Here is a 26,710-nt window from a genome sequence, read left to right on the forward strand (position 1 = left end):
ACTTAACAATACGTTGTGCTAAATAACTGATGTTTTTTTCATTGCTGACTCCTTTATTTTACCTTTTTATCACGTTTTTTCATTCTCTTCTTTTCTTTTTGTTCTTCCCTGTACTCCAATGATTTTATTTTTCGCTCTCATGGCGCCCCCCAAGGGCCGTTTAGCCCTTAGCGTTCGCCTATACCTCCCATTGGGAGTGCCGGGCTGTGCACTATGCTTTGCCGCACATCTGTTTGCAACAATATACAACTACTTTGATTTCCCTGAGGCGTGCGTTGAAAACGTACACGTATTATCTGTGTGTACTGTATTTTTATTTAGCATTCCTTTTAATGGACACTCAAGTCATGTCTTTTGAAAGAGGTCATGAAAATGAAAAGATAAGCATTTTTTTCTAGGGTTTTCCAAAGAATGGAAGGGGCTGGAGGAAAGAGGTTCCCATTTGTTTATGCACGATGTCTGTGGTCTGTCAGGGATGAGTCACGCTATGTGGAGGAGGCAAGCTACAGTAAACATTCCTTTTTGCTCGAATGGAATTGGTCAGAATTTCATTACAGCATATGAAGGACAGTGAACGACGCTCAGCTTTGCTCCCTGCTGCCATTCGGCCTTCTCATGATCCCCTCTGCTAAACCCTCCTCCCCCGACTTTGGACGTGTTCTCGAGATCTGACTTTGTTTTCGTTTTGGATTCCTCTATAAATTTCCTTTTCTCCACAGCAATGGTCACTCTCCCCCCTGTTGCTTTTCTCACATTTAAATGGAAAATGGCAGCGGTGCACTCCTACTAGAACCCAGAACTCATTTTGTACGGTTTTTATGGTCAGGTGTGAACACAGTTACCCAACTCCAGTGCAAACCAAACAAACTAATCCAAGCTAACTTGGTACAGTTTAGCTGTGGTGAATCTGCTTTAACTGGTGTATGAATCAGTAAGGTTATAGTGGTGACTTGCACTAACTACAACTAAAATGCAGACGTGATTGGTTTACCTGATTCAAACTTCTACAAACCAAAAACACACTTCTGGTTGCCTCTATGGACAAAATGATTGGACAGACTATAATATCGTGAAACTGTACCAGACAACTTTTATGTACGAGCTTGTAGTCAATCAGCAGACAGCAGAAATAAAACTACTTATATACACAGGCAACAGAACAGGTGGCTGACAAGGTTGACTGATAAGAAGTAGTATTATCTGTGAACAATATATGTTTTGACCATGTATGCCAAGGTATTCAAGTGATTTTAAGAAGTGTATCTTTACTCTGCAGTGTGTGATTGTAGCAACTACAGTGGTACTTAAAGGCCTACTGAAATGCGATTTTCTTATTTAAACGGGGATAGTAGGTCCATTCTATGTGTCATACTTGATCATTTCGTGATATTGCCATATTTTTGCTGAAAGGATTTAGTAGAGAACATGGACGAAAAAGTTTGCAACTTTTGGTCGCTGATAAAAAAGCCTTGCCTGTACCGTAAGTAACAGACGAGTAGCGTGACGTCACAGGTTGTGGAGCTCCTCACATCTGCACTTTGTTTACAATCATGGCCACCAGCAGTGAGAGCGATTCGGACCGAGAAAGCGCCGATTTCCCCATTAATTTGAGCGAGGATGAAAGATTTGTGGATGAGGAAATTGAGAGTGAAGGACTAGAGGGCAGTGGGAGCGATTCAGATAGGGAAGATGCTGTGAGAGGCGGGTGGGACCTGATATTCAGCTGGGAATGACTAAAACAGTAAATAAACACAAGACATATATATACTCTATTAGCCACAACACAACCAGGCTTATATTTAATATGCCACATATTAATCCCGCATAACAAACACCTCCCCCCTCCCGTCCATATAGCCCGCCAATACAACTCAAACACCTGCACAACACACTCAATCCCACAGCCCAAAGTACCGTTCACCTCCCCAAAGTTCATACAGCACATATATTTCTCCAAAGTCCCCAAAGTTACGTACGTGTCATGCACATAGCAGCACGCACGTACGGGCAAGCGATCAAATGTTTGGAAGCCGCAGCTGCATGCGTACTCACGGTACCGCGTCTGCGAATCCAACTCAAAGTCGTCCTGGTAAGAGTCTCTGTTGTCCCAGTTCTCCACAGGCCAATGGTCAAGCTTGACTGTCATCTTCCGGGAATGTAAACAATGAAACACCGGCTGTGTTATCCGGCACAACAGTCTAGGGGTGCATTCTACGGCGGGGGTGCGTTATCCAGCACAACACCTGCCGCAATACACCGCTTCCCACCTACCAAATCCAGCCAAGGAATCCCACCATACCGGCCCCCAAATTTAATTCAAGCTTAGGAGACAAACGTTTTTTTAAACAAATTCTTAAAAAAGGAGGAACTCGGACCACTGTAAACACATTGACAGATCTTTGCATTGGCATTTTTAACATTGCTAGCAAACATAGTTGACTGGCGTCCAAACTTGGGATTTACATAACTGAGGTGTTCCTCAAAGCATCCCTTTAAATCCTCTCCTTTTTTGGCAGTGACACAATGTTTTCGGAACGTGATATAAGTAACAAAGGTGTTGCTGTTGCTTGTTTACTTCAGATGCAGTCAATAGTTATTTGTTCCAACTTCAGTAGTTTGAGACATTTGTGATTAAGGGCTATATAAGTGAACTTTGATTGATTGATTGATAGTTACACTAGTAGTGTTCCTCAAGGTTCTATTTTAGGTCCTCTGTTTCTTTTCTTCTGAGAGATTCACTATTTTGCAGCAGATTCTTAAAAACACTAGAGTACTGTCCATTGCTCATTTGCAAAACATTCTTAAAAGCTCCTGTTTCTAACAAGATAAACAGATCAATATCAAACGTCTCCTGTGGAGGAAGCTGGTTCTTTAGAATATACAAAAAAATAATAATAATGAAGGGAGAGGCCATCCCGTCCTTTGCTTTCTGGAAAAGTGGCCCCCAAAACAAATCATTTCCCTGGTCAATAATATAACGATTTGCTATTGTGCTGTCACTTGTACTTGATAAATGGTTTTGCTCCAGGTCTGACCGCAAATGAAAAAACTTGCATTTTTAGAATGTAAAGCGGAAACCACCTCAACTCTTTTGTACCAGATAAAGTGGATTATACAAGTGAAATGGCCTTCAGCAGTTCCTGAGAGGAACTGCTTGCTTTTTGCATGAAACTAAAGCCTTGTTTCCACAATTCAGGCTCAGTTTGATATGGTGCGTATTTTGTGCATTAAAATAATTGATGCGTACAATCCTCATTTTTCGGAATGTATTACAATACACCCCGAGCAATTGACATACTTAAGTATGTTGATTGGTTGGCAGAGAATTAGCTCAGGTTGCACATAATTGAAGCAATACAACATATTATTTATAAAGAAACAAGAAGCAGGGCTCGGGTTAGGTTTGCTGGAAATGTGCTTTATTAAATCCTATATACCCTTTAGGTGTAATTATGAATTATTTCCCAAGCTGGACTAAACACCAGTCAGTCACAGGAGAACACAGGAAAATGTGCATATAACCTAAATGGAAATTTAGATTTTGGTCATTACTAATCCCACAATTGGGAATATGTTTCAAATATACTATTCATGCCTTAATGTTACTCTACTTTAAGAGTGCACAGAAAAACAAGAGAAATAATATTTCTGCATTTTGAACATAGATTGTAAAAAATATACAATACAGTCGTCCCGTGTTTATTGCAGGGAATTGATTCCAGGCCTGACCGTGGTAAACGAATGTACGATTACTATTAATAAATCAAATAATTTAGTCGTTAAAGTTAAAAAAAAATAACACAATCAGCGCCCTCTAATTATGAAATAACATCCATAGCCATAATCGCCTTTACACTCATGTCATCCATTATAATAGCTTTGAGTGAGTTCTACTGTAACCCAGAGCAGGGTTTTTCAACCACTGTGCCGCGGCACACTAGTGTACCGTGAAATACAGTCTGGTGTGCCGTTGGAGATGATCTAATTTCACCTATTTAGGTTAAAAATATTTTTTGCAAACCAGTAATTATAGTCTGCAAATTACGTGTTGTTGTTGAGTGTCGGTGCTGTCTAGAACTCGGCAGAGTAACCGTGTAATACTCTTCCATATCAGTAGGTGGCAGCAGGTAGCTAATTGCTTTGTAGATGTCGGGAACAGCGGGAGGCAGTGTGCAGGTAAAAATGTATCTAATGCTTAAACCAAAAATAAACAAAACGTAAGTGCCCCTAAAAAAAGGCATTGAAGCTTAGGGAAGGCTATGCAGAACGAAACTAAAACTGAACAGGATGCAAAGTAAACAAAAGCAGAATGCTGGACGACAGCAAAGACTTACTGTGGAGCAAAGACGGCGTCCACGATGTGCATCCGAACATTACATGACAATCAACAATGTCCCCACAAAGAAGGATAAAAACAACTAAAATATTCTTGATTGCTAAAACAAAGTAGATGTGGGAAATATCGCTCGAAGGAAGACATGAAACTGCTAGAGGAAAATACCAAAAAATGAGAAAAAGCCACTAAAATAGGAGCGCAAGACAAGAACTAAAACACTACGCACAGGAAAACAGCAAAAAAGTCAAAACAAGTCAGGGTGTGATGTGACAGGTGGTGACAGTACACCTACTTTGAGATAAGAGCTATAGTGATGCATGCTTGGTTATGGTTTAAAGTCATACCCAACAATGGTGACAAGGACTTTTTACTGTCAACTGAGTTGAGTTTTTTAATGATTTGGTGTGCCTCCGGATTTTTTCAATGCAAAAAATGTGCCTTGGCTCAAAAAAGGTTGAAAAACACTGACCCAGAGGATCCTCCAAGTGTCACTGCTTTAGCAGTCACCCGGCCACTACAACATCGCCGCCGCTATGTGGAAATACTTCAGCACAACCTGGGTAATTCCTCTAAATTAGAACTTTGCTTGGATGTGCTGAAACCACATTGTTCTGCAAATACTCCACAGTTGCAGCTACGACCATTAGCCGTGTTGTTAGCATTTCGTTGTCATTCCACATCGCTCACAAGGCTCACCAATGTTATGTGGAGCTGTGTTATGGATGTCGAAGATAAAGTGCATCTTTGAATCAACAGTTTATTTCAGTTTAGCATTGACCAGACAGCTGCTGATAGCAGTCGTGTTAGCATCAAGTCACATCAAGCCTTTGTTTGTGCCGCTGTTGTTTTTTGATATTGATCGTGTCAAAGGTTTACCAATGTGGAGATGTGTTATCGATGAGGTAGGAGGGGAAAATGAAGTGCGTCAAAATGCTGTTCTGCAAAAAGTAGGTCAACTTGATTGTCGCAGATTTGCTGCCTGTTGTTGTCAACATTAACCTCAAACCAAAAGTATTGCTTGGGGACTACAGTATGGGTCATCACAACAAAATACAAAATAAGACAAATACTGCACTGAAATAAATACATTTGAGACTTCAGTTAACACTTAATCTAAGCCAAAAATATGTAAAATATGTTTTTTTTTATTGAGAGAAAAAGCCTGCAAGTAGTGAAGCCGCAATATTTGAAGCGCAATGTGGCAAGGGACGGCCGTACACTGACACCAATATATAAAAAAGTATTTTTTGAGCCTTGACCCATGGAAGGTGATTGACTGTGTAGATAAAGTATGTATGGTTTATGGTTTAGATTTATTTTGAACATGCATACAATTACAACATGATACATCACTATTTTCAGTTTCTCTTTTCAACATGTTCGAAAAGGAGTAGGGAGAAGCAGAGCTTACAATATACTCCATAAATGATATTAAAAATAAATAATTAGTGAAGTAAGTTGTATTTCATATGATGAGATAAATAAGATTATCAATAAGTTCAGAATGTTTATCATGGTTCTTCTTCTTTGTACTTTGTAAACACTTTCAGTTTCTAAAATTGTATCATTTCAGTACACTGTTTGATTTTTTTACTTAATCCATTCCATAATTGAATTCTACATACGGATATACTCAAGGTTTTAAGTGTTGTACGTGCATACAAATATTTTAAACTACATTTTTCTCTAGGGTTATATTTCTTCTCTTTTGTTGAGAAGAATTGTTGTACGTTGTTGGGTACAAGGTTTTAGTTTGCTTTGTACATCATTTAAGCTTTTAGCAAATTCACCATATATTTTGGAATTGTAATATTTTCGATTCAATAAATAAACAGTTTGAGTGTTCTCTTTATCCAACATTATGTATTATTCTAACTGATCTTTTTTGTAACACGGTTAATGACTGAAGTGTTTTTTTGTAGTTGTATCCCCATATTTCCACACAATAACTCAGATATGGTAACACTAGCGAGCAGTAAAGAATATGAAGTGTTTTTGGTCCAATGATATTTAGCTTTATTCATGTATTTTTTTATATGAGATGTTATCATCAATCATTACACCAAAAATTTGATTTCATTTACCCCTTAAATTTCTATTCCGTCTATTTGTATTTGTGTAGCATTATTTTTGTTCTACTGAGATTTAAGGATAGTCTGTTTTTATCAAACCATCTCTTTAATTTATTAATTTCTTCTGTTATTATTTGCATTAGCTTCTGTGTGTTCTCTCCTGAACAAAACGCTGTTGTATCGTCCGCAAATAATACCAACTTTAAAGGGGAACATTATCACCAGACCTATGTAAGCGTCAATATATACCTTGATGTTGCAGAAAAAAGACCATCTATTTTTTTAACCGATTTCCGAACTCGAAATGGGTGAATTTTGGCGAATTAAACGCCTTTCTATTATTCGCTCTCGGAGCGATGACGTCACATCGGGAAGCAATCCGCCATTTTCTCACTTTCGTCGGTGTGTTGTCGGAGGGTGTAACAGCACGAACAGGAACGGATTCAAGTTGCACCAGTGGCCCAAAGATGCGAAAGTGGCAAGAAATTGGACGAAATTTGTTCAAAAAACGAGGCTGTGGGGAAAGCCGACGAAATGGTCAGTCGTTTGTTCCGCACACTTTACCGACGAAAGCTATGCTACGACAGAGATGGCAAGAATGTGTGGATATCCTGCGACACTCAAAGCAGATGCATTTCCAACGATAAAGTCAAAGAAATCTGCCGCCAGACCCCCATTGAATCTGCCGGAGTGTGTGAGCTATTCAGGGACAAAGGACCTCGGTAGCACGGCAAGCAATGGCGGCAGTTTGTTCCCGCAGACGAGCGAGCTAAACCCCCTGGATGTCTTGGCTCACACCGTCCCTTATGCCACCGAAGATGATCAAGAGAAGAATATTGACCCTAGCTTCCCTGGCCTGCTGACATTAACTCCAAAACTGGACAGATCAGCTTTCAGGAAAAGAGAGCGGATGAGGGTATGTCTACAGAATATATTAATTGATGAAAACTTTATTCATTACTCGCAAAATGAAATGGGCTGTCTGCACTCTCAAAGTGCATGTTGTTGCCAAATGTATTTCATATGCTGTAAACCTAGTTCATAGTTGTTAGTTTCCTTTAATGCCAAACAAACACATACCAATCGTTGGTTAGAAGGCGATCGCCGAATTCGTCCTCGCTTTCTCCCGTGTCGCTGGCTGTCGTGTCGTTTTCGTCGGTTTCGCTTGCATACGGTTCAAACCGATATGGCTCAATAGCTTCAGTTTGTTCTTCAATTTCGTTTTCGCCAACTGCTTCCACACTACAACCATCCGTTTCAATACATGCGTAATCTGTTGAATCGCTTAAGCCGCTGAAATCCGAGTCTGAATCCGAGCTAATGTCGCTATATCTTGCTGTTCTATCCGCCATGTTTGTTTGTATTGGCATCACTGTGTGACGTCACAGGAAAATGGACGGGTGTATATAACGATGGTTAAAATCAGGCACTTTGAAGCTTTTTTTAGGGATATTGCGTGATGGGTAAAATTTTGAAAAAAACTTCGAAAAATAAAATAAGCCACTGGGAACTGATTTTTAATGGTTTTAACTCTTCTGAAATTGTGATAATGTTCCCCTTTAAGTCTTCTGTAACCTTACCAATGTCATTTATATAAAGATTGAACAATTTTGGTCCCAGTATTGTCATTATCCATTGCCCGGATCATGTTTAGTTTAGTTTTATTCTATTAGTTCCACTACCTCAGTTCTGTTTCAGCATCCCTGGGTTTGTTTAGGGGGGCGGGAGGGAACTGTCCTGATTACTTATGCACGTTGCGCGCCACTTGCGTCCACCGTTCCGTGGTCACTCGCCTCGCCTGCTACCACTTGACTTGTCCCCAGTGGATTCAGGGACACTTGGCCTGGCGACCCACCACCAAGTCCTCCCTCCACACTCCCGTGACTCTTGAACTTGTTTTGTTTTTTTATTCTGGGCATATCTGGAATCTGTCTTAGCCCGGATCATGTTTTGTTTAGATTTGTTCTACTACCTCAGTTCTGTTTTCAGCACCCCTGGGTTTGTGTTTTGGGTACCATGGGTGTTGATTAGTTTCACCTGCCTCTGATTAGTGTTCGGCACGCTCCCCTGCTGCCGTGCACTAATCAGAGAGCTACTTATTCACGTTGTGCGCCACACTCGGTCTGGCTTCCTTATTCGCAGTGTACAATAAGGAATTCCTGCTTCTATGTTTCTCGACTCCTAATTCCTGTGCTAAGTTTTTGCCTTGTGCGATCGGAATGTGTCTCTTTTGTTTGTTTCCTGTCTTTTTGTATGCTGTATGATTTATGAAAAATAAATCATATCCTACCTGCATGCTTCGTCCGGAGTTTCTCGTCTGCATCCAGGGAGAACTACTACGCATAAACATGTGACCCAATCGTGACAAGTATTGATCCCTGCGCCACAGGATATATTTAGCATGTGTGTTCGCCGAGCTTCACATATTGCTTCCTGTTGGTTAAGTAGCTTCTAATCCAGTTTAAGACCAACCCTCTGATGTCATACAGTTCAATTTTTTTTTATTAAAGGGGAACATTATCACAATTTCAGAAGGGTTAAAACCATTAAAAATCAGTTCCCAGTGGCTTATTTTATTTTTCGAAGTTTTTTTCAAAATTTTACCCATCACGCAATATCCCTAAAAAAAAGCTTCAAAGTGCCTGATTTTAACCATCGTTATATACACCCGTCCATTTTGCTGTGACGTCACACAGCGATGCCAATACAAACAAACATCGCGGGTAGAACCGCAAGGTATAGCGACATTAGCTCGGATTCAGACTCGGATTTCAGCGGCTTAAGCGATTCAACAGATTACGCATGTATTGAAACGGATGGTTGTAATGTGGAGGCAGGTAGCGAAAACGAAATTGAAGAAGAAACTGAAGCTAATGAGCCATATCGGTTTGAACCGAATGCAAGCGAAACCAACGAAAACGACACGACAGCCAGCGACACGGTAGAAAGCGAGGACGAATTCGGCGATCGCCTTCTAACCAACGATTGGTATGTGTTTGTTTGGCATTAAAGGAAACTAACAACTATGAACTAGGTTTACAGCATATGAAATACATTTGGCAACAACATGCACTTTGAGAGTGCAGACAGCCCATTTCAGGCACGCTAAGAACATATATTTTTCCTCGATTTCAGCACTCAGGTTAACCTTACCTAAATAGACACAAAATACTGCATTACACAAGACTACCCGAATGTACTCGAATGATTGAAAAAAATAAATGTTTTTAAGCTAAATTATTGGTAAACACAGTTTATGTATAATAATTTACGTAAAACCGCGAGTAATGAATAAAGTTTTCATCAATTAATATATTCTGTAGACATACCCTCATCCACTCTCTTTTCCTGAAAGCTGATCTGTCCAGTTTTGGAGTTGATGTCAGCAGGCCAGGGAAGCTAGGGTCGATATTCTTCTCTTGATTATCTTCGGTGGCATAATGGACGGTTGCCATCTCTGTCGTAGCATAGCTTTCGTCGGTAAAGTGTGCGGAACAAACGACTGACCATTTCGTCGGCTTTCCCCACACCCTCGTATTTTGAACAAATTTCGTCCAATTTCTTGCCACTTTCGCATCTTTGGGCCACTGGTGCAACTTGAATCCGTCCCTGTTCGTGTTGTTACACCCTCCGACAACACACCGACGAAAGTGAGAAAATGGCGGATTGCTTCCCGATGTGACGTCACAACGTGACGTCATCGCTCCGAGAGCGAATAATAGAAAGGCGTTTAATTCGCCAAAATTCACCCATTTAGAGTTCATAAATTGGTTAAAAAAAATATATGGCCTTTTTTTGCAACATCAAGGTATATATTGACGCTTACATAGGTCTGATGATAATGTTCCCCTTTAAGATATTGTGATTAATTGTGTCAAATGCTTTAGTTAGTCCATAAACACTGTCTCATGTATGGATTATGTGTGAGCATTGTTTAATAATTTAGATAGAGGCTTAATGCTTGGTTGTGCCCAATTACAGATTGCCAATAATGCTTTTCTAGTTTTCAACTCTGATGACAACAGCTAAAAGTTAGCATGCCTTGTGTGTGTTCATAATGTGCAAGAATGCCAATTGAAAATATATTTCTCTTGTGTAGGTCTTGTTTCGTTTGGAGTTTGAGTTCAGCCGCAGCGTTTTCCTCAATCACCTCAGAGTCATGCTGGAAGCAAGCAGGTGTGGACATGCCGTACACACGAAACTGTGTTTGCATCTTAACAAATGAATGGATGTGTCTTGCCATTAGTGCCCATCGTGATTCTCAACAAAAAAATAACACATTTGAATGACTTTCCTTGTATAAATGTGTCTTACAACAGTAATGGTGAGGAAGTGAGCACAGCTGACAATTCCAATGACATCTATTACTCACTGCAATACGAGGCAGATCTTCTTTTCACAAGGTGTGTCATTCAGTGAATGCTAATTGCTTGCCAGACCTTTCGTTGTTAATTTTTGTTCTTCACTTCAAAAAGGGATTCAAATCCAACTCGATATGAGATCAAGCCTGAGCTATCACTGGAGGAGCCAGGAGTTACTGGACCCCCTTTTAACTTCACTTTTCAGGTGAGAGCTATCATGGTTTAGTCTGTCAGAGAACATTGGTAGTGTCATGGCCGTGCCATGTGTACATGGGTAAACCTCACTCCCTGACAATAGCTAGCTTGGACTTTTAGCTCGGTAGTTAGAATGCTCGACGACCCAGGTTCGAGTCACGGGCGTACCAAAAAGCAGGGACTGAACCATGCAGATTACAGTGGTGCCGTGACCCGGATGAGAGTGAGGTTTAGAGGCGTAAGTATAATGGACGCCTACTAGTGTGGCTTGGTCATGTGTATGTTGATATAGAGTAGTGGTCAAAAGTTTACATACACTTGTAAAGAACATAATTTCATGGCTGTCTTGAGTTTCCAATAATTTCTACAACTCTTATTTTTTTGTGATAGAGTGATTGGAGCACATACTTGTTTGTCACAAAAGACATTCATGAAGTTTGGTTATTTTATGAATGTATTATGTTGACCACAGAACTTTCCTCCAGAAGGTCTTATCTTTGTCCATGTGATGTCAGATGAAACACAAATTGAGCTGTTTGGCCACAATACCCAGCAATATGTTTGGAGGAGAAAAGGTGAGGCCTTTGATCCCAGGAACACCAGGCCTACCACCAAGCATGGTAGTGGTAGTATTATGCTCTGGGCCTGTTTTTCTGCCAATGGAACTGGTGCTTTACAGAGAGTAAATGGGACAATGAAAAAGGAGGATTACCTCCGAATTCTTCAGGACAACCTAAAATCTTAAGCCTGGAGGTTCGGTCTTGGGCTCAGTTGGGTGTTCCAAGAGGACAATGACCCCAAACACATGTCAAAAGTGGTAAAGGAATGGCTAAATCAGGCTAGAATTAAAGGTTTTAGAATGGCCTTCTCAAAGTCCTGACTTAAACGTGTGGACAATGCTGAAGAAACAAGTCCATGTCAGAAAACCAACAAATTTAGCTGAACTGCACCAATTTTGTCAAGAGGAGTGGTCACAAATACAACCAGAAGCTTGCCAGAAGCTTGTGGATGGCTACCAAAAGCATCTTATTGCAGTGAAACTTGCCAAGGGACATGTAACCAAATATTAACATTGCTGTATGTATACTTTTGACCCAGCGGATTTGGTCACATTTTCAGTAGACCCATAATAAATTCATGAATGATTTTTGTGACCAACAAGTATGTGCTCCAATCACTCTATCACAAAAAAATAAGAGTTGTAGAAATTATTGGAAACTCAAGAGAGCCATGATATTATGTTCTTTACAAGTGTATGTAAAGTTTTGACCATGACTGTACTTTACTCCCTGGCAACCTTAAGAGCAGTGCTGGTTACCAGATTGATAGCTCGGTAGCTAGCATGCTTTGTCTCTCGTGCTTGACAACCCACCTTTGTGTCCCAGGTGGAACAAAAAGCAGGAACTGAACCAGAACACAATTAACTCCATTAAATTGCTGTTTGTTTCAGATCCAGAACCTTGGCTACTTTCCTGTTAAAGATCTACAGCTCAACATTGAGGTCCCAGAAATGACAAAAAATGGAAATCAGCTGCTACAGATTTCTGATTTCCATATCGACAAGGTAAATGTCCAAAATCCCAAGGGTATTCAACCGATTGCAACTGGACTGTTCACTGAGATTGGTCAGATCTAGTCAGAGTCCAATTTCAGTCCAATAGATTGGTGAAATTTAGTCTGAGTCCAATCAAATTCTATTAGCCTATGAAGCCGGTTCAGATGAGAGGCGAAACTTCTTCTAAGAAAAACTGAACAGTCCAGTTACGATCGATTGAATGCACTGAGAGTTCAACAAGCTGGATGAATGACAACAGCCATAGAAAACTGTCCAAATGTTTGACTTTTGATTGCCACATTACCTTTTTCAAACAAATGAAAAGTTGATTTGCTTCAGAACTACCACAAGTGCACAGATGCAGAACTTTCTTGCTAACAGATATTTCCCTCCCGTGTCTACCAGAGAGATGGCACATACTGTTTACCACCTCAGCATGTGGCCCAGAGCAGGGCGTCACCCGAGGACCTTACCCGCTTCTCTCGTTTGGTACTGTACAGTACACCCCAGCCAGAATCACTAAGAAACAAGATTTTAACCTACATTTTTTACCCTTGTGGTTACAGAATCGAACCAACACCCTGATACTGCCGATACAATGCAGCGTCAATGTGGCTTCCTACAGAGAGATCTCAGTTCGAATCACTGGGGCTCTACGAGTACAGACTTTACATGAAGTAAGTATATGACTCACTTTTGAGGACAGATAAACACTTTTTCTATCAATGTATCTCTTGGTTAATCTTCAGTACATTAAGGGTTTTGTAAAATGAAACATGTCTTTCCTGTTTAGCTGAAGTTTAAAATCCTTGAACTGGTGACCAGTGCAACAGTGGAGCTGCCCTCCACCAGTCACATGTTTCTACATGAAGAGCGACCCATCAGAAATGTGAGTCAACAACAGCACTGCCTGAGGCGCTTTATTTTCTATAATACATTTTCAATACGATATTTGAAAAATAGTTTTGCTCCAGTATTTGCACTACTCCAAAAGTAAGAGCTTTTCAGATTTCGGGGGAAATTTCAGGAAGAAAATAACTCCCACTTTAATCTTTACAGGTGAATATTATTAATATATAATATTATTATTAATTATGAATGTATTTAAATAATACATAAGAGCACTGTGTCATGACTAGAACTATGGCGTGATTTGTTCTCCCTTGGTGCAAATGATTTGGACCATACATGGCGTGAAGGGGAGTACATGATTTATTTTTAACACTCAAAAAAAGAAACAAACAAAAGGCGTTCACAGTGGAGGTACAAAACTTGGCTATAAATGCAAAACTTGCACAAAGGCAGAAACTATGAACAATGAAACAAAAACACTAACTGTGGCATTAATAAACAAAAACTTACTTGGCATGGACTATGAAGAAAGCAGCGTGAACTGAGCATGAAGTAGAGTGTCAGGGGTATGTCAGGGATATGATGTCGCCAGGGAGACTTCCTGGCAACAATCGGTTTAAATAATAGTGACATGATTAAAGACAGGTGCGTGAGTCATGAGGGCAGGTGAAAACTAATGGGTTGCTATGGTGACAAACAAGAGTGCACAATGAGTCCAAACGTGGAACAGGTGAAACTAATGGGTAACCATGGAAACAAGACAAGGGAGTGAAAAGCAGGAACTAAAAAGAGTCCAAAACCAAACAGCACATGGCCAAACAAAAACATGATCAACACAGACATGACACACTGATTTTGATGCCTTGTTATTTTTGGAACAATGACTATATTGAAAAAAACAAAAACTCACACTATATATATATATATATATATATATATATATATATAGTACCGTATTTTCTGGACCATAGGGTGCACCAGATTATAAGGCGCACTGCTGATGAATGGTCTTTTAAAAAAAATATATGTTTTCATATATTAAGCGCACCGGATTATAGAGTGCATTAAAGGAGTCATATTAGTGTATTTTTTTCTAAATTGAAACAAAACGCCAAATAATATGTCTTACCTTATACACACACCATAATAATACTTGTATGTTTAATGCGCCGACAGTCCTTCAAGCGGTGCGGCTTTATAGCTTACCAAAGTCGTACCAAAACATTTTGATGGATTTTTGTGTGCCGTGTGTAATGTTCTATATTTTCAATGGAACATTTAAAATGTTGGTGTTGTTTACTTGAGACATATTGCAATCATAGTGCTGTCTACACTTATCTCTTATGTTTGACTGCAATCTACTGGTCACATTTATCATTACACCATGTACCAAATAAAATAGCTTCGAGGTGAGTAAGCTCAACCAAACTTATTCCTTATATTAGGCTCACCTGGTTATAAGGCGCACTGTCGAGTTTTGAGAAAAAAAAAGGATTTAAGTGTGCCTCATAGTCTGGAAAATACGGTACATTAAAAGATATGTGCTACAATGGGATTTAATGGGCAACCAAAATGGGTGAAGGGTAAGAGTGTATAGTAAATAAATATCTCCTATTTGGAATCACTTTGCAACAAGTGCCATGATGCCATTTTAAAGATAAACTTGTTAAAAGATATTAGGCCAAATTTCCCCCCTTCAATCATTTAATGATTAATAAATTATCATTATATATATATATATATATATATATATATATATATATATATATATATATATATATATATATATATATATATATATATATATATATATATATTAGAGATGTCCGATAATATCGGCCGATAAATGCGTTAAAATGTAATATTGGAAATTATCGGTATCGTTTTTTTTGTTGTTGTTTTTTTTTTTTTTTTTTTTTAATTAAATCAACATAAAAAACACAAGATACACTTACAATTAGTGCACCAACCCAAAAAACCTCCCTCCCCCATTCACACAAAAGGGTTGTTTCTTTCTGTTATTAATATTCTGGTTCGTACATTATATATCAATATAGATCAATACAGTCTGCAAGGGATACAGTCCGTAAGCACACATGATTGTGCGTGCTACTGGTCCACTAATAGTACTAACCTTTAACAGTTAATTTTACACGTTTTCATTAATTACTAGTTTCTATGTAACTGTTTTTATATTGTTTTACTTTCTTTTTTATTCAAGAAAATGTTTTTTATTTATTTATCTTATTTTATTTTATAAGTTTTTTAAAAAAAGTACCTTATCTTCACCATACCTGGTTGTCCAAATTAGGCATAATAATGTGTTAATTCCACGACTGTATATATCTGTTGATATCGGTATCGGTTGATATCGGTATCGGTAATTAAAGAGTTGGACAATATCGGAATATCGGACATCGGCAAAAAGCCATTATCGGACATCCCTAATATATATATATATATATATATATATATATATATATATATATATATATATATATATATATATATATATATATATAATAAATAAATTATTAATTTTAAAAAAATAACCACTGATTGGTCAAGAGAGGGAAAAATGCAGGAAAAGTTTTTTTGGTCAAGGGTTAATGCAAAAACCTTCATTATGACAGCTTTGCTGTTCTCTAACAAGGAACCAGATGCAAATTCACAACATCACGATTCAATTCTTGGTATCCCTGTTGCAAGCTGCTGGTGACACTCTAAGCTCGGTGGCCACGTCCCTCTAAGAACATCCTGTAGATCAATGAGTGTTGTCCTCGTGTCTCGATACCAAAATGTCAACACAAGGACAACGAGGACTTTTTAAATACCCCTTCTGATTGAACCAGGATTTGTATTAATCCAATCAAAGATCACACACCTGCTGTGAATTGTGCCATCCAAAATCAAACAAACCACGAGAATGAAAAGAACAGTTTTGCTATTTTTTTTGTTTCATTTTGGACATGTTAAGACAGGAAGTCTGGGCAGATAATTGCCATGTGTGTAAGAGGAGACCAGACACAAGAAAGTAGGTTATTTTTACTCATTGTGTTTTTTATTAAAGAGACTGTGGAATATTTATACATGATTATTGCAAAACTGCCTTAATTTAGGCGTTTATTTAACACTCCTACCTTGATTCAGCATTACCTTAGCATAGGGTTAATCGTTATTTCCTTTTTTCATCCATCCGATATTTAATCAGTTATGTTGCAGCTGTAAATTATTTGTCTCAGTTGCTAATATCAACATTTTCCACTGAATGAATGCAACGTGACCTCTGTGGGATCCTTGGCCAGTCCTTTTCAGTCCTGGTTGTAGATATTTTTTTTCCTATGCAGCATTTCCTATTGAAGTGCTTGGTGGTCAATGTCAATAAATGTCTGTAAACCTAAAGCAAAGAAGAAATTAAAAAAAAAACAGTAGAAAGTTGGTATGGGAGCTCATGAGCTGTGTGGTGCTCAGGGACCGAAAGGACCTGCAGCACAACTTGTGTGCTATGACATGCTTGTCTTTGCTGCCACCTATTGGTCACTACACTAAGAAAAACTGTACTTGTTTTTGTTTCCCTCTCTAGCATTGATTACATTTTTTAACCAGACACATGTATGTCTTTTTAACCCATGTCACCTTCTGAACCCCCTCCCACACACACACACACACACACACACACACACACACACACACACGCACACACACACACACACACACACACACACACATTCTTGTATTTCCTACCTTCTTGAGACCTCTGAAAAATGCCTACCTCTTCAGGACCACCCTTTCTAGATATATAAAGATTTGTATTTACAACATTAATGATATATACACACTGTGCAAATATGAAAAAGGTAAGTTTTTAGTTAATTATTTAATTTTTTATTTTTTTTGTTTGTAATTGGTTTTTAGTCTTCATTATTTACTTTGTTATTACAGTATGTCTCTATAAACATATTTATATATTTGTTTTTTGTTTAGTTTTTTGCCAAAGGGTTTGCGTTTAAATTGTTTATACACACTTGTTATTACATATGTTGGCCAGGGGGAGAGCACTTCAAATTGTTACACACACTTGTTATTTCATAAGTTGACCAGAGGAGAAGCACTTTTAAAACCGACGCAGTCAAATTTGAAAAATCCCTTATTTTTGGGACCACCCTAATTCTAATAGATTTCACAAACCAGGGGTGCAAATGAGACATTCTCTATTAGATGCAATGCTTTTCCATATTGGGACCATTATTTCGGTCCTTACTGGTTCACCGGTCCTCATATGGACGGCACTTTTCCTTGTTGATGTCTAAAGAAGGGTAAAAATACAAGAACACACACTTACACACATACATGCACATTAATAAAATTTAAATGTGACCAACAAAATAAAACAGTATCAAGCATGCCATGACCTTGGACTGGAGTATACCATAGGCGGCTATGCTGGTTAATGACGTACTGTGACTTCTGCCCTCCAGTGGAAAAGCATTTAATTGTCACCTATAAATAAATATATGTCACTTGCTTTACCAGAAGACCAATAATACATTATTAGTAGTAAATAAACAATAGCTATTGCAAATATTTCCTGGAAGAAAAGGGGATGTGGGGGGTAAATAATTTTGCAATGCAGTCTGCAGAAAATGATGGCAGGGGCCACTATTAGCAACTGACGCTGTGGTCGGAGTTGGAATTGTCAAACTTTTTTTTTTTTGACATTCAACACCCTACTGCCATCTGCCGGCAACCTCCCAATTTGTCACGTTTCATGTGTCAGGTAAACCGTGACGATTCGGGTTCATATGAATCCCCTTCCTACTGTACCTCTGTGTATCTCATTGTTTGGGGATTTAACATGTTAAAGTGCAGTAAGAAGATCGATCCATACGAAAATCAAAGCAATTAATGTAAATTATGTACAAAACCAAAAAAAACAGTGACGTTGGCATGTTGTGTAAGTGGTAAATAAAATCAGAATCGAATGATTTGCAAATCCTTTTCAACTTATATCCAATTGAATGGACTGCAAAGACAAGATATTTCATGTTCGAACTGAGAATCATACTTTTTTTTTTGCAAATAATAATTAATTTACAATTGCAACACACTGCAAAAAAGTTGTCACAAGTGTATTTTTACCACTGTGTTACATGGCCTTTCCTTTTAACAACACTCAGTAAACGTTTGGAAACTGAGGAGACCAATTATTGAAGCTTTTCAGGTAGAATTATTTCCCATTCTTGCTTGATGTGCAGCTTAAGTTGTTCAACAGTCTGGGGTTTACGTTGTGGTATTTTACACTTCATAATGCGCCACACATTTTCAATGGGAGACAGGTCTGGACTACAGACAGGCCAGTTTAGTACGCAAACTTTGTTACTACAAAGCCACGCTGTTGTAACACGTGGCTTGGCATTGTCTAGCTGAAATAAGCAGGGGCGTCCATGAAAAAGACGTTGCTTGGATGGCAACATATGTTGCTCAAAAACCTGTATGTACCTTTCAGCATTAATGGTGCCTTCACAGATGTGTAAGTTACCCATGCCTTGGGCACTAATACACCCCCATACTATCACAGATGCTGGCTTTTGAACTGTGCACCTATAACAATCCGGATGGTTCTTTTACTCTTTGTTCCGGAGGACACGGCATCCACAGTTTCCAAAAACGATTTGAAATGTGGACACGTCAGAACACAGAACACTTTTCCACTTTGCATCAGTCCATCTTAGATGAGCTCGGGCCCAATGAAGCCGGCAGCGTTTCTGGGTGTTGTTGATAAACGGCTTTGGCTTTGCATAGTAGAGTTTTAACTTGCACTTTCAGATGTAGCGACAAACTGTAGTTACTGACAGTGATTTTTCAAGTGTTCCTGAGCCCATGTGGTGATATCCTTTACACACTGATGTCGCTTTTTGATGCAGTGCCTGAGGGATCGAAGGTCACGGGCTTAGCCACTTACGTGCAATGATTTCTCCAGATTCTCTGAACCTTTTGATGATATTACGGACCGTAGATGGTGAAATCCCTAAATTCCTTGCCATAGCTGGTTGAGAAATGTTGTTCTTAAACTGTTTGACAGCTTGCTCACGCATTTGTTCACAAAGTGATGACCCTCGCCCCATCCTTGTTTGTGAATGACTGAGCATTTCATGGAAGCTGCTTTTATACCCAATCATGGCACCCACCTGTTCCCAATTGGCCTGTTCACCTGTGGGATGTTCCAAATAAGTGTTTGATGAGCATTCCTCAACTTTCTCAGTCTTTTTTGCCACTTGTGCCAGCTTTTTTGAAACATGTTGCAGGCATCACATTCCAAATGAGCTAATATTTGCAAAAAAAAAAAAAAAAAAAGTTTTCCGAGTATCTTGTCTTTGCAATTGAATATATGTTGAATAGTATTTGCAGATCAATGTGTTCTGTTTTTATTTACGATTTACACAACGTGCCAACTTCACTGGTTTTGGGTTTTGTATATCCATATCATTTAAATCCAAATAATTTGTTCCAGAAACCCACACTTATAAACACAAAACATATTTTATAGTTGATATTTACAGTTTCAAATGCAGAAATCAATATGAACTAAATATGACGTAAGAAAATTAACATTTAACATCACTTTTATCTTTATTGAAGACTCCTGTTGGCGAAGAAGGCTGTGAGGGAGCCCGGGAGGGGAGAGGCATGCGGATTCCTCTGAGTTCATTCTTGAATTCAATAGTATTTCCCACCTTCTTTATCAAAGTGCTGTCACTGGCAACATTCTTTTGCTCCATAGCGGCTTATTTTGCCGTCATACTGATTCTGTGGAATGATACAATAATGACTATGTTTACGCAATGTTTTGGCTGTACAATAACTGAGACATTATACAAAAACCGGGTAAACATTCTGGCGAAAATTATCATCAGTCAATCAAAAGTGAGGCGTATGAAAACCGAAAACTGTATTGCCTATCATTTTGTTTGTGGTAAACCACCATAATTAGCATTGCAGTATAGATTTAAATAGACTATTTCATCTAAGTACTGTACTTACAAAATTGATTTTCCTCCTGTGTCAACTTTATAGATAATACTGGAAGTCCGAAAGGAAGGAGATTACCGAATCCCAATTTGGATAATCCTGGGCAGCACGCTGGGAGGACTCTTACTGTTAGCTCTGCTCAGTTTGGCGCTCTGGAAGGTAAGTGTGTTGTAACCAGCAGGAAAAAAACTGAATTTGTGCAGGCGGCAATTTGAGTAAAGTGGCGACATTTATTTAAATGTGTGCCATACTTTTGTGCCCAGAAGAAACCTCACAACAGGACTTTGAGTAGGACGCAACTGTTTCTGTTCAATGATATGTTTTCCAGTCCAGATTTGGACATTGATGTTCAGGGGGAACTGCACTTTTTTTCTCATTTTGTCAATCAATCAATCAATCAATGTGTATATTTATATAGCCCTAAATCACAAGTGTCTCAAAGGGCTGCACAAGCCACAGCGAAATCTGCGGTACAGAGCCCACATAAGGGCAAGGAAAAACTCACCACCCCAATGGGACGTCGATGTTGTCTATCATTCACAATCCCTATGCAAGACAAGACGTTTTTCTCTTTTTTGTGTATTCTAATTTGCATCCAAAAACCGCCAACAATACTCTATTTACCTTTCGAGACCTGCATTCTACATAAGTATTAGCAATATTGTTATTATAAGAGCTAACGCCAAGTTCTAAATCTTAGTGATATATCAGATGTATCAGATTGTAGGTGGGGTTTTTCTTTACCCTTCGTGTTTATATTTCGCTGTATTTGTTTCATTTTTGTTGCGTTTTGCTTGATAGTAAAATATGTCGATCGAGAGGGGGTGTGACGTTCATATGTTGTCAATATTCAGTGTTTTATCGTTCATAGTTAATAAGTCCCACATTCCTTATTTTCATGTACATTCTGGGTATCTCATTCAGTAAAAACAATTTAAATTATATTCAGTTTTTTAAGGCGGTCTTTCAATCGACATTATTGTGAGGTTATACATATATATCGATATGTATACATAGATAGATAGATAGATATACCGGCCCCCCAGACAATTTTTTTTCTCTAAATTTGACCCCCACGAGTCAAAATAATTGCCCAGGCCTGGTCTAGCGGCAGACCTGAACTAAGGCTGCCCGCCTCCTAGCCAGTCAGAATCTGTCTCTTGTCATTGTTAATCTACATGTGAAAAAGTGCAATATATTATCTGTACAGTAATCTATTCATTTATGTATTTATATATATTTATATATATATTATATATTATTTAATATATTATTTATTTTATATATATATTGATATATTATTTATATTTTTTTTTTTTATTTATATATGCACCGTATTGCTTTTGTATCCTGCACTACCATGAGCTTATGTAACAAAATTTCGTTTTACTGTGCTGTAAAGCTCAAATTTGAATGACAATAAAAAGGAAGTCTAAGTCTACATGAGATGGCATTCGTTTCAATTTAACAAACAGTCCAAGGAATTCATGCACTCGGAACCGGTTCTGAACAAGAACTGGTTTTCGATTCCCATCCCTAAATAGAGCCATCTAGAGATGAAATAACAAACCTTTAGTGTCATTCTGTCGTGTTTTTTTGTATTTATTCCCTAGGTCAGGGGTCGGCAACCTTTACCAGTCAAAGAGCCATTTTGACCAGTTTCGCAAATTATAGAAAACAATGGGAGCCGCAAAATTTTTTTGAAATTTTAAATTAAATAACACTGCATACAAAGTTTTTTTTTTGCTTTGTGTTATGTATAAACCAGGGGTCTCAGACACACTGCCAACACCTTTATATGGAATTTGGAAACTGGTGCGCGTGTTTTAAATGAATGGCGCTTGCCAGCATCATGCGTGCCGTGATGGTACTGCATATAGCACCCACTACAACCAGCGGGCCTGATCAGTCACACGTTGTATGGTGTTTCCGCTTGCTCACGTAGGTGACAGCAAGGCATACTTGGTCAACAACCACACAGGTTACACTGACGGTGGCGGTATAAAAAAAAACTATAACACTCTTACTAATAATGCGCCACACTGTGAACCCACACCAAACAAGAATGACAAACACATTTCGGGAGAACATCTGCACAGTAACACAACATAAACACAACAGGACAAATACCCAGAATCCCATGCAGCCCTAACTCTTCCGGGATACATTATACACCCCCGCAACCAAACCCCGCCCACCTGAACCGACGCACAGAGGGGGGGTTGATGTGTGAGGGAGCAGGGTTGGGGTGGGGGCGGGGTTTGGTGGTAGCAGGGGTGTATAATGTAACCCGGAAGAGTCAGGGCTGCATGGGATTCTGGGTGTTTGTTCTGTTGTGTTTATGTTGTGTTAAGGTGCAGATGTTCTCCCGAAATGTGTTTGTCATTCTTGTTTGGTTTTGGTTCAAAGTGTGGCGCATTATTAGTAAGAGTGTTAAAGTTGTTTTATATGATCACCGTCAGTGTAACCTGTGTGGCTGTTGACAAAGTATGCCTTGCTGTCACCTACGTGAGCAAGCAGAAGATGTATATATCGTATAAAAAGTGTTGGGCTGGCAAGCTGTTAATACAGATTGTAGAGAGCGCCAAATGTTGTACCATCATGGCACGCCCTTATTATAGCTGTAAAGGTGAAAATCGGTGAATATTAATCCCGGGAGTTTTCTACGAGAGGCACTGAAATCCGGAAGTCTCACGGGAAAATTGGGGGGTTCAGCAAGTAAGCTGCTGAGCCGCATCAGAGTGATCAAAGAGCCGCATGCGGCTCCGGAGCCGCGGGTTGCCGACCCCTGCCCTAGGTTGAGTATGTATTTATGTTGCCAGCGCTTCTTCCATCCTTATTTACCTTTCTCATTATTAAAAGTGCAGGTTATCGCACCTGCCTCTGATTGGTTCTCAGGAGGCGCACCTGCTCCTGATCACTAATCAGAGCGCTTCATATACCGGCGTCACCCTGCCTAAGACTGCAGGTCCATTGTTCGCTACATGCCCCTGTTATGTTGTTATTCTTCATGCTCCTACTTAGGTTTAAGTGTTTGCTCAATTCTCTATGCTAAGTTAGCCTCGATCTCTTTTTGGTGTTTTGCCTTGTCTCAAGTAGATACTTGTCTTACCTGCACGCTGCGTTCGGCCTGTCCTTCTGCATCCTGGGAACACAAAAATACCAATGCAGTGCCAAGATGTGACACTTTAGTCACCTATACGCTATTTTAATCCAATTTAGTGAGGCTGCCAAAGGCTGAACCTATCAGTGGCCATGATCAGCGCGCTCTAATTGGTTTGGTCTCCTCTAGTGGCCAACAAGTATTAATATCATTGGGTCATTTAGCCATTTTTATGCCTAAAAATGCTTAATTTAGGGCAAACATTTTATAGAATATGCTTAAAAAATATTGGTGAAGCCACAATAAGCGCGATGTAGTAAGGGACGACTGTAGAGAGGGTCCACACCTTCAGGTACCTTGGAGTCCACATCTCTAATGACTTCTCCTGGACAGTCAACACCACATCAATCATCAAGAAGGCTCAGCAGCGGCTACACTTCCTTAGAGTCCTCGGGAAGTACAACCTGAAGCCTGACCTGCTGCTGACCTTCTACCGCTCGTCCATCGAGAGCCTGCTGACCTACTGTATTACGGTATGGTACGGCAGCTGCACTGCAGCAGACAGGGAGAGGCTGCAAAGAGTGGTCAAGACGGCTCAGAAGATCATCGGCCGCCCTCTCCCCTCTCTGACGGACATCTACACCTCCCGCTGCCTCAACAGAGCCAGTGCCATCATCAAGGACAGCACCCACCCTGGCTCTGACCTGTTCCACCTGCTGCCCTCCGGGAAGCGCTACAGGTGCATTAAAACCAAAACAAACAGGCTAAAGAACAGCTTCTTCCCCAGGGCCATAACCATCCTGAACGGACTGCCCCATTGTCCCTCATAACTGCCTTCTCTTCGGTGCAATAACCCATTCCACCAACCACCCTGTTTTTGTTTTTTTCATGTATATATTCATTTCACACCATATTCATTGCACTTCTACATTTTTTATATTTTTATATATTTGCACATTGTTTTTCTAGCATGCACACATCGCACTGTATGGAATGGCCTCAATCTCGTTACCTTGCGTAATGACAATAAAGCTGATTCTGATTCTGATTCTCTACATATAAGTGGATAAATGAACATTTAGCCATCCACAAGCTTCTGGCAAGCTTCTGGTTGAATTTTTGACCACTCCTCTTGACACAATTGGTGCGGTTCAGCTAAATATGTTGGTTTTCTGACATGGACTTGTTTCTTCAGCATTGTCCCCACGTTTAAGTCAGGACTTTGGGAAGGCCATTCTAAAACCTTCATTCTAGCCTGATTTAGCCATTCCTTTACCACTTTTGACGTGTGTTTGGGGTCATTGTCCTGTTGGAACACCCAACTGCGCCTGTGACTGGGCCGGTACGCAAAGGCAGCGCCTTCGAGGATTAATTAGCGCTCTGTAAATCTTCGTGCGTCCGTGTACACAGCGGCGCTTTAGAAAGTCACAAATTTTACTTTTGGAAATCGATACCGATAATTTTACGATATTACTTTTTACAGCATTTATTGGTCGATAATATCGGCGGTCCTATATTATCGGACATCTCTACAAATTAACAAATGAATAAACAAATTAAATAAAAAACAGAAATGAAAAATGTAATTAAAATTAAATTAAATTAAATTAAAAAAAAGCACAGAGACAATGTTTGGGCACTGGATTATACCGATGGTATGCGGGCCAGTTGGTTATTCACAATAACCAAGAGGGTACACAAAAACTTGGGTGAAAAAAAAAAACTGAGGTTTGACTGTACTTCTCTCTCTAGTTGGGCTTCTTCCAGAGGCAGAAAAGGAAGGATGAGGACGAGCGGGAAGCAAATGGAAAAATGCCGGAGGAGCGGTAACGCAGGTTGGAGGCCCCCAGCAGACACCTTTCCCAACAGGGGAGCCGACACTCAGGGACCACCCCTCCTTCCTCCCGCCCCCCAACACCCAGAGTGGCGCCACCTGGACAGCTGCGCGTGATCACCGAGTCGAGGCTTCTTCAGCACACTGGACCTGTCCCACGCCACGACCCCTGACCCCCGGGAGTCAGCACTGTCACACCCACAGCATAACTGCACTGTTACGGCGCCAGGGCCCGCCCTCGTCCGCGTATCTCGCCGTCCTCCCTGTCGACCCCTCACAGGTTTTGGGGCTCTGTCGGGTCTGAGGAAGAACAGAGATGGAAATCTTTGGAGAATTTCAGGCCCACAAATCTTTTGTCTCTTCTCCTCTGTTTCTTTTATTTTCTCATATTTATTTACCTCGTAGTACATTTTATAGTACATGAAACAACCTCAACTTGTCAATCAAAAGGAAAAGGTAAAATATTTTACCGTATGTTTAAATTGAGGTTAAAAAGCAACTTTTAAAGTAATTTATGACAATGTACAACTCAAAGTCACCAAGAAAATTGATGTTTTTATCACAAAGAGACTTTTATTTTCTCAGAAAAAAAAATACTTTCAGCCTCAAAAACAAGCCAGAAGATCTTTAATTATTTGATGCACTTTTACTTTGTACAAATTTAACTTGAATGTGTAAATAGATTTATATACGTTTTTATATCCCTTCAAATATTATTATTCTCCACATGGTTTGTGGCATTACGTTTGAAAAAAAAAAAAGAAAAGAAATAAAGAATATGGACATGTTATTGTAGCAAAATTATTTGCAAACCCGTATCTCACTCTGTGTGTGTAATCCACTTCACGTGTCCGTGTACTGATGTGTGTGTATGTATCCATACTTGCCAACCCTCCCGAATTTTCCGGGAGACTCCCGAAATTCAGCGCCTCACCCGAAAACCTCCTGGGACAAATATCCTCCCCAAAATCTCCCGATTTTCAGCCGGAGCTGGAGGCCACGCCCCCTCCAGCTCCATGCGGACTTGAGTGAGGACAGCCTTTTTTCACGACGGGAGGACAACAGGGTGACAAGAACTAAATCATCCAAACTAGACATAAATTGTATTATTATGTTTATCTTACCTAAAAATAAATATATTTATTAATTTAAAAAAAACAACTAAATACATTCTTACTATATTTTGCTAAAAACATTAAAATTAATTGTATTTTTATTTGTATATTTTCTGACTCCTTATTACATCCAGCCATAGAATTATACTGGTACATTAAAATAAACATGTTTGAAATAATTAATTTTAAATGATCATAATAATTCATTTAAAATGACCATAATTAATTATTAGAATAATTGCTTGTTTATCAACAACT

At 39.3% G+C, this 26,710-nt stretch overlaps 1 protein-coding gene across 1 annotated transcript in view; it reads left to right on the plus strand.

The window, feature by feature from the left end:
• itga11a (integrin, alpha 11a) overlaps positions 1–26,138 on the plus strand; it is a 191,696-nt gene extending 165,558 nt beyond the window's left edge. The window contains exons 22-30 of the mRNA XM_061974906.2: positions 10,508–10,584; positions 10,728–10,811; positions 10,884–10,974; positions 12,415–12,528; positions 12,925–13,008; positions 13,086–13,196; positions 13,313–13,408; positions 20,446–20,559; positions 25,256–26,138. Of these exons, the coding sequence (XP_061830890.1) occupies positions 10,508–10,584; positions 10,728–10,811; positions 10,884–10,974; positions 12,415–12,528; positions 12,925–13,008; positions 13,086–13,196; positions 13,313–13,408; positions 20,446–20,559; positions 25,256–25,333 (849 nt within the window). The 3' untranslated portion in view covers positions 25,334–26,138. The remainder of the gene's footprint in view (positions 1–10,507; positions 10,585–10,727; positions 10,812–10,883; positions 10,975–12,414; positions 12,529–12,924; positions 13,009–13,085; positions 13,197–13,312; positions 13,409–20,445; positions 20,560–25,255) is intronic.
• The last annotated feature ends 572 nt before the right edge of the window (positions 26,139–26,710 follow it).

Source organism: Nerophis lumbriciformis, linkage group LG15, assembly GCF_033978685.3.
Source record: "Nerophis lumbriciformis linkage group LG15, RoL_Nlum_v2.1, whole genome shotgun sequence".
Taxonomy (NCBI): Eukaryota; Metazoa; Chordata; class Actinopteri; order Syngnathiformes; family Syngnathidae; genus Nerophis; species Nerophis lumbriciformis.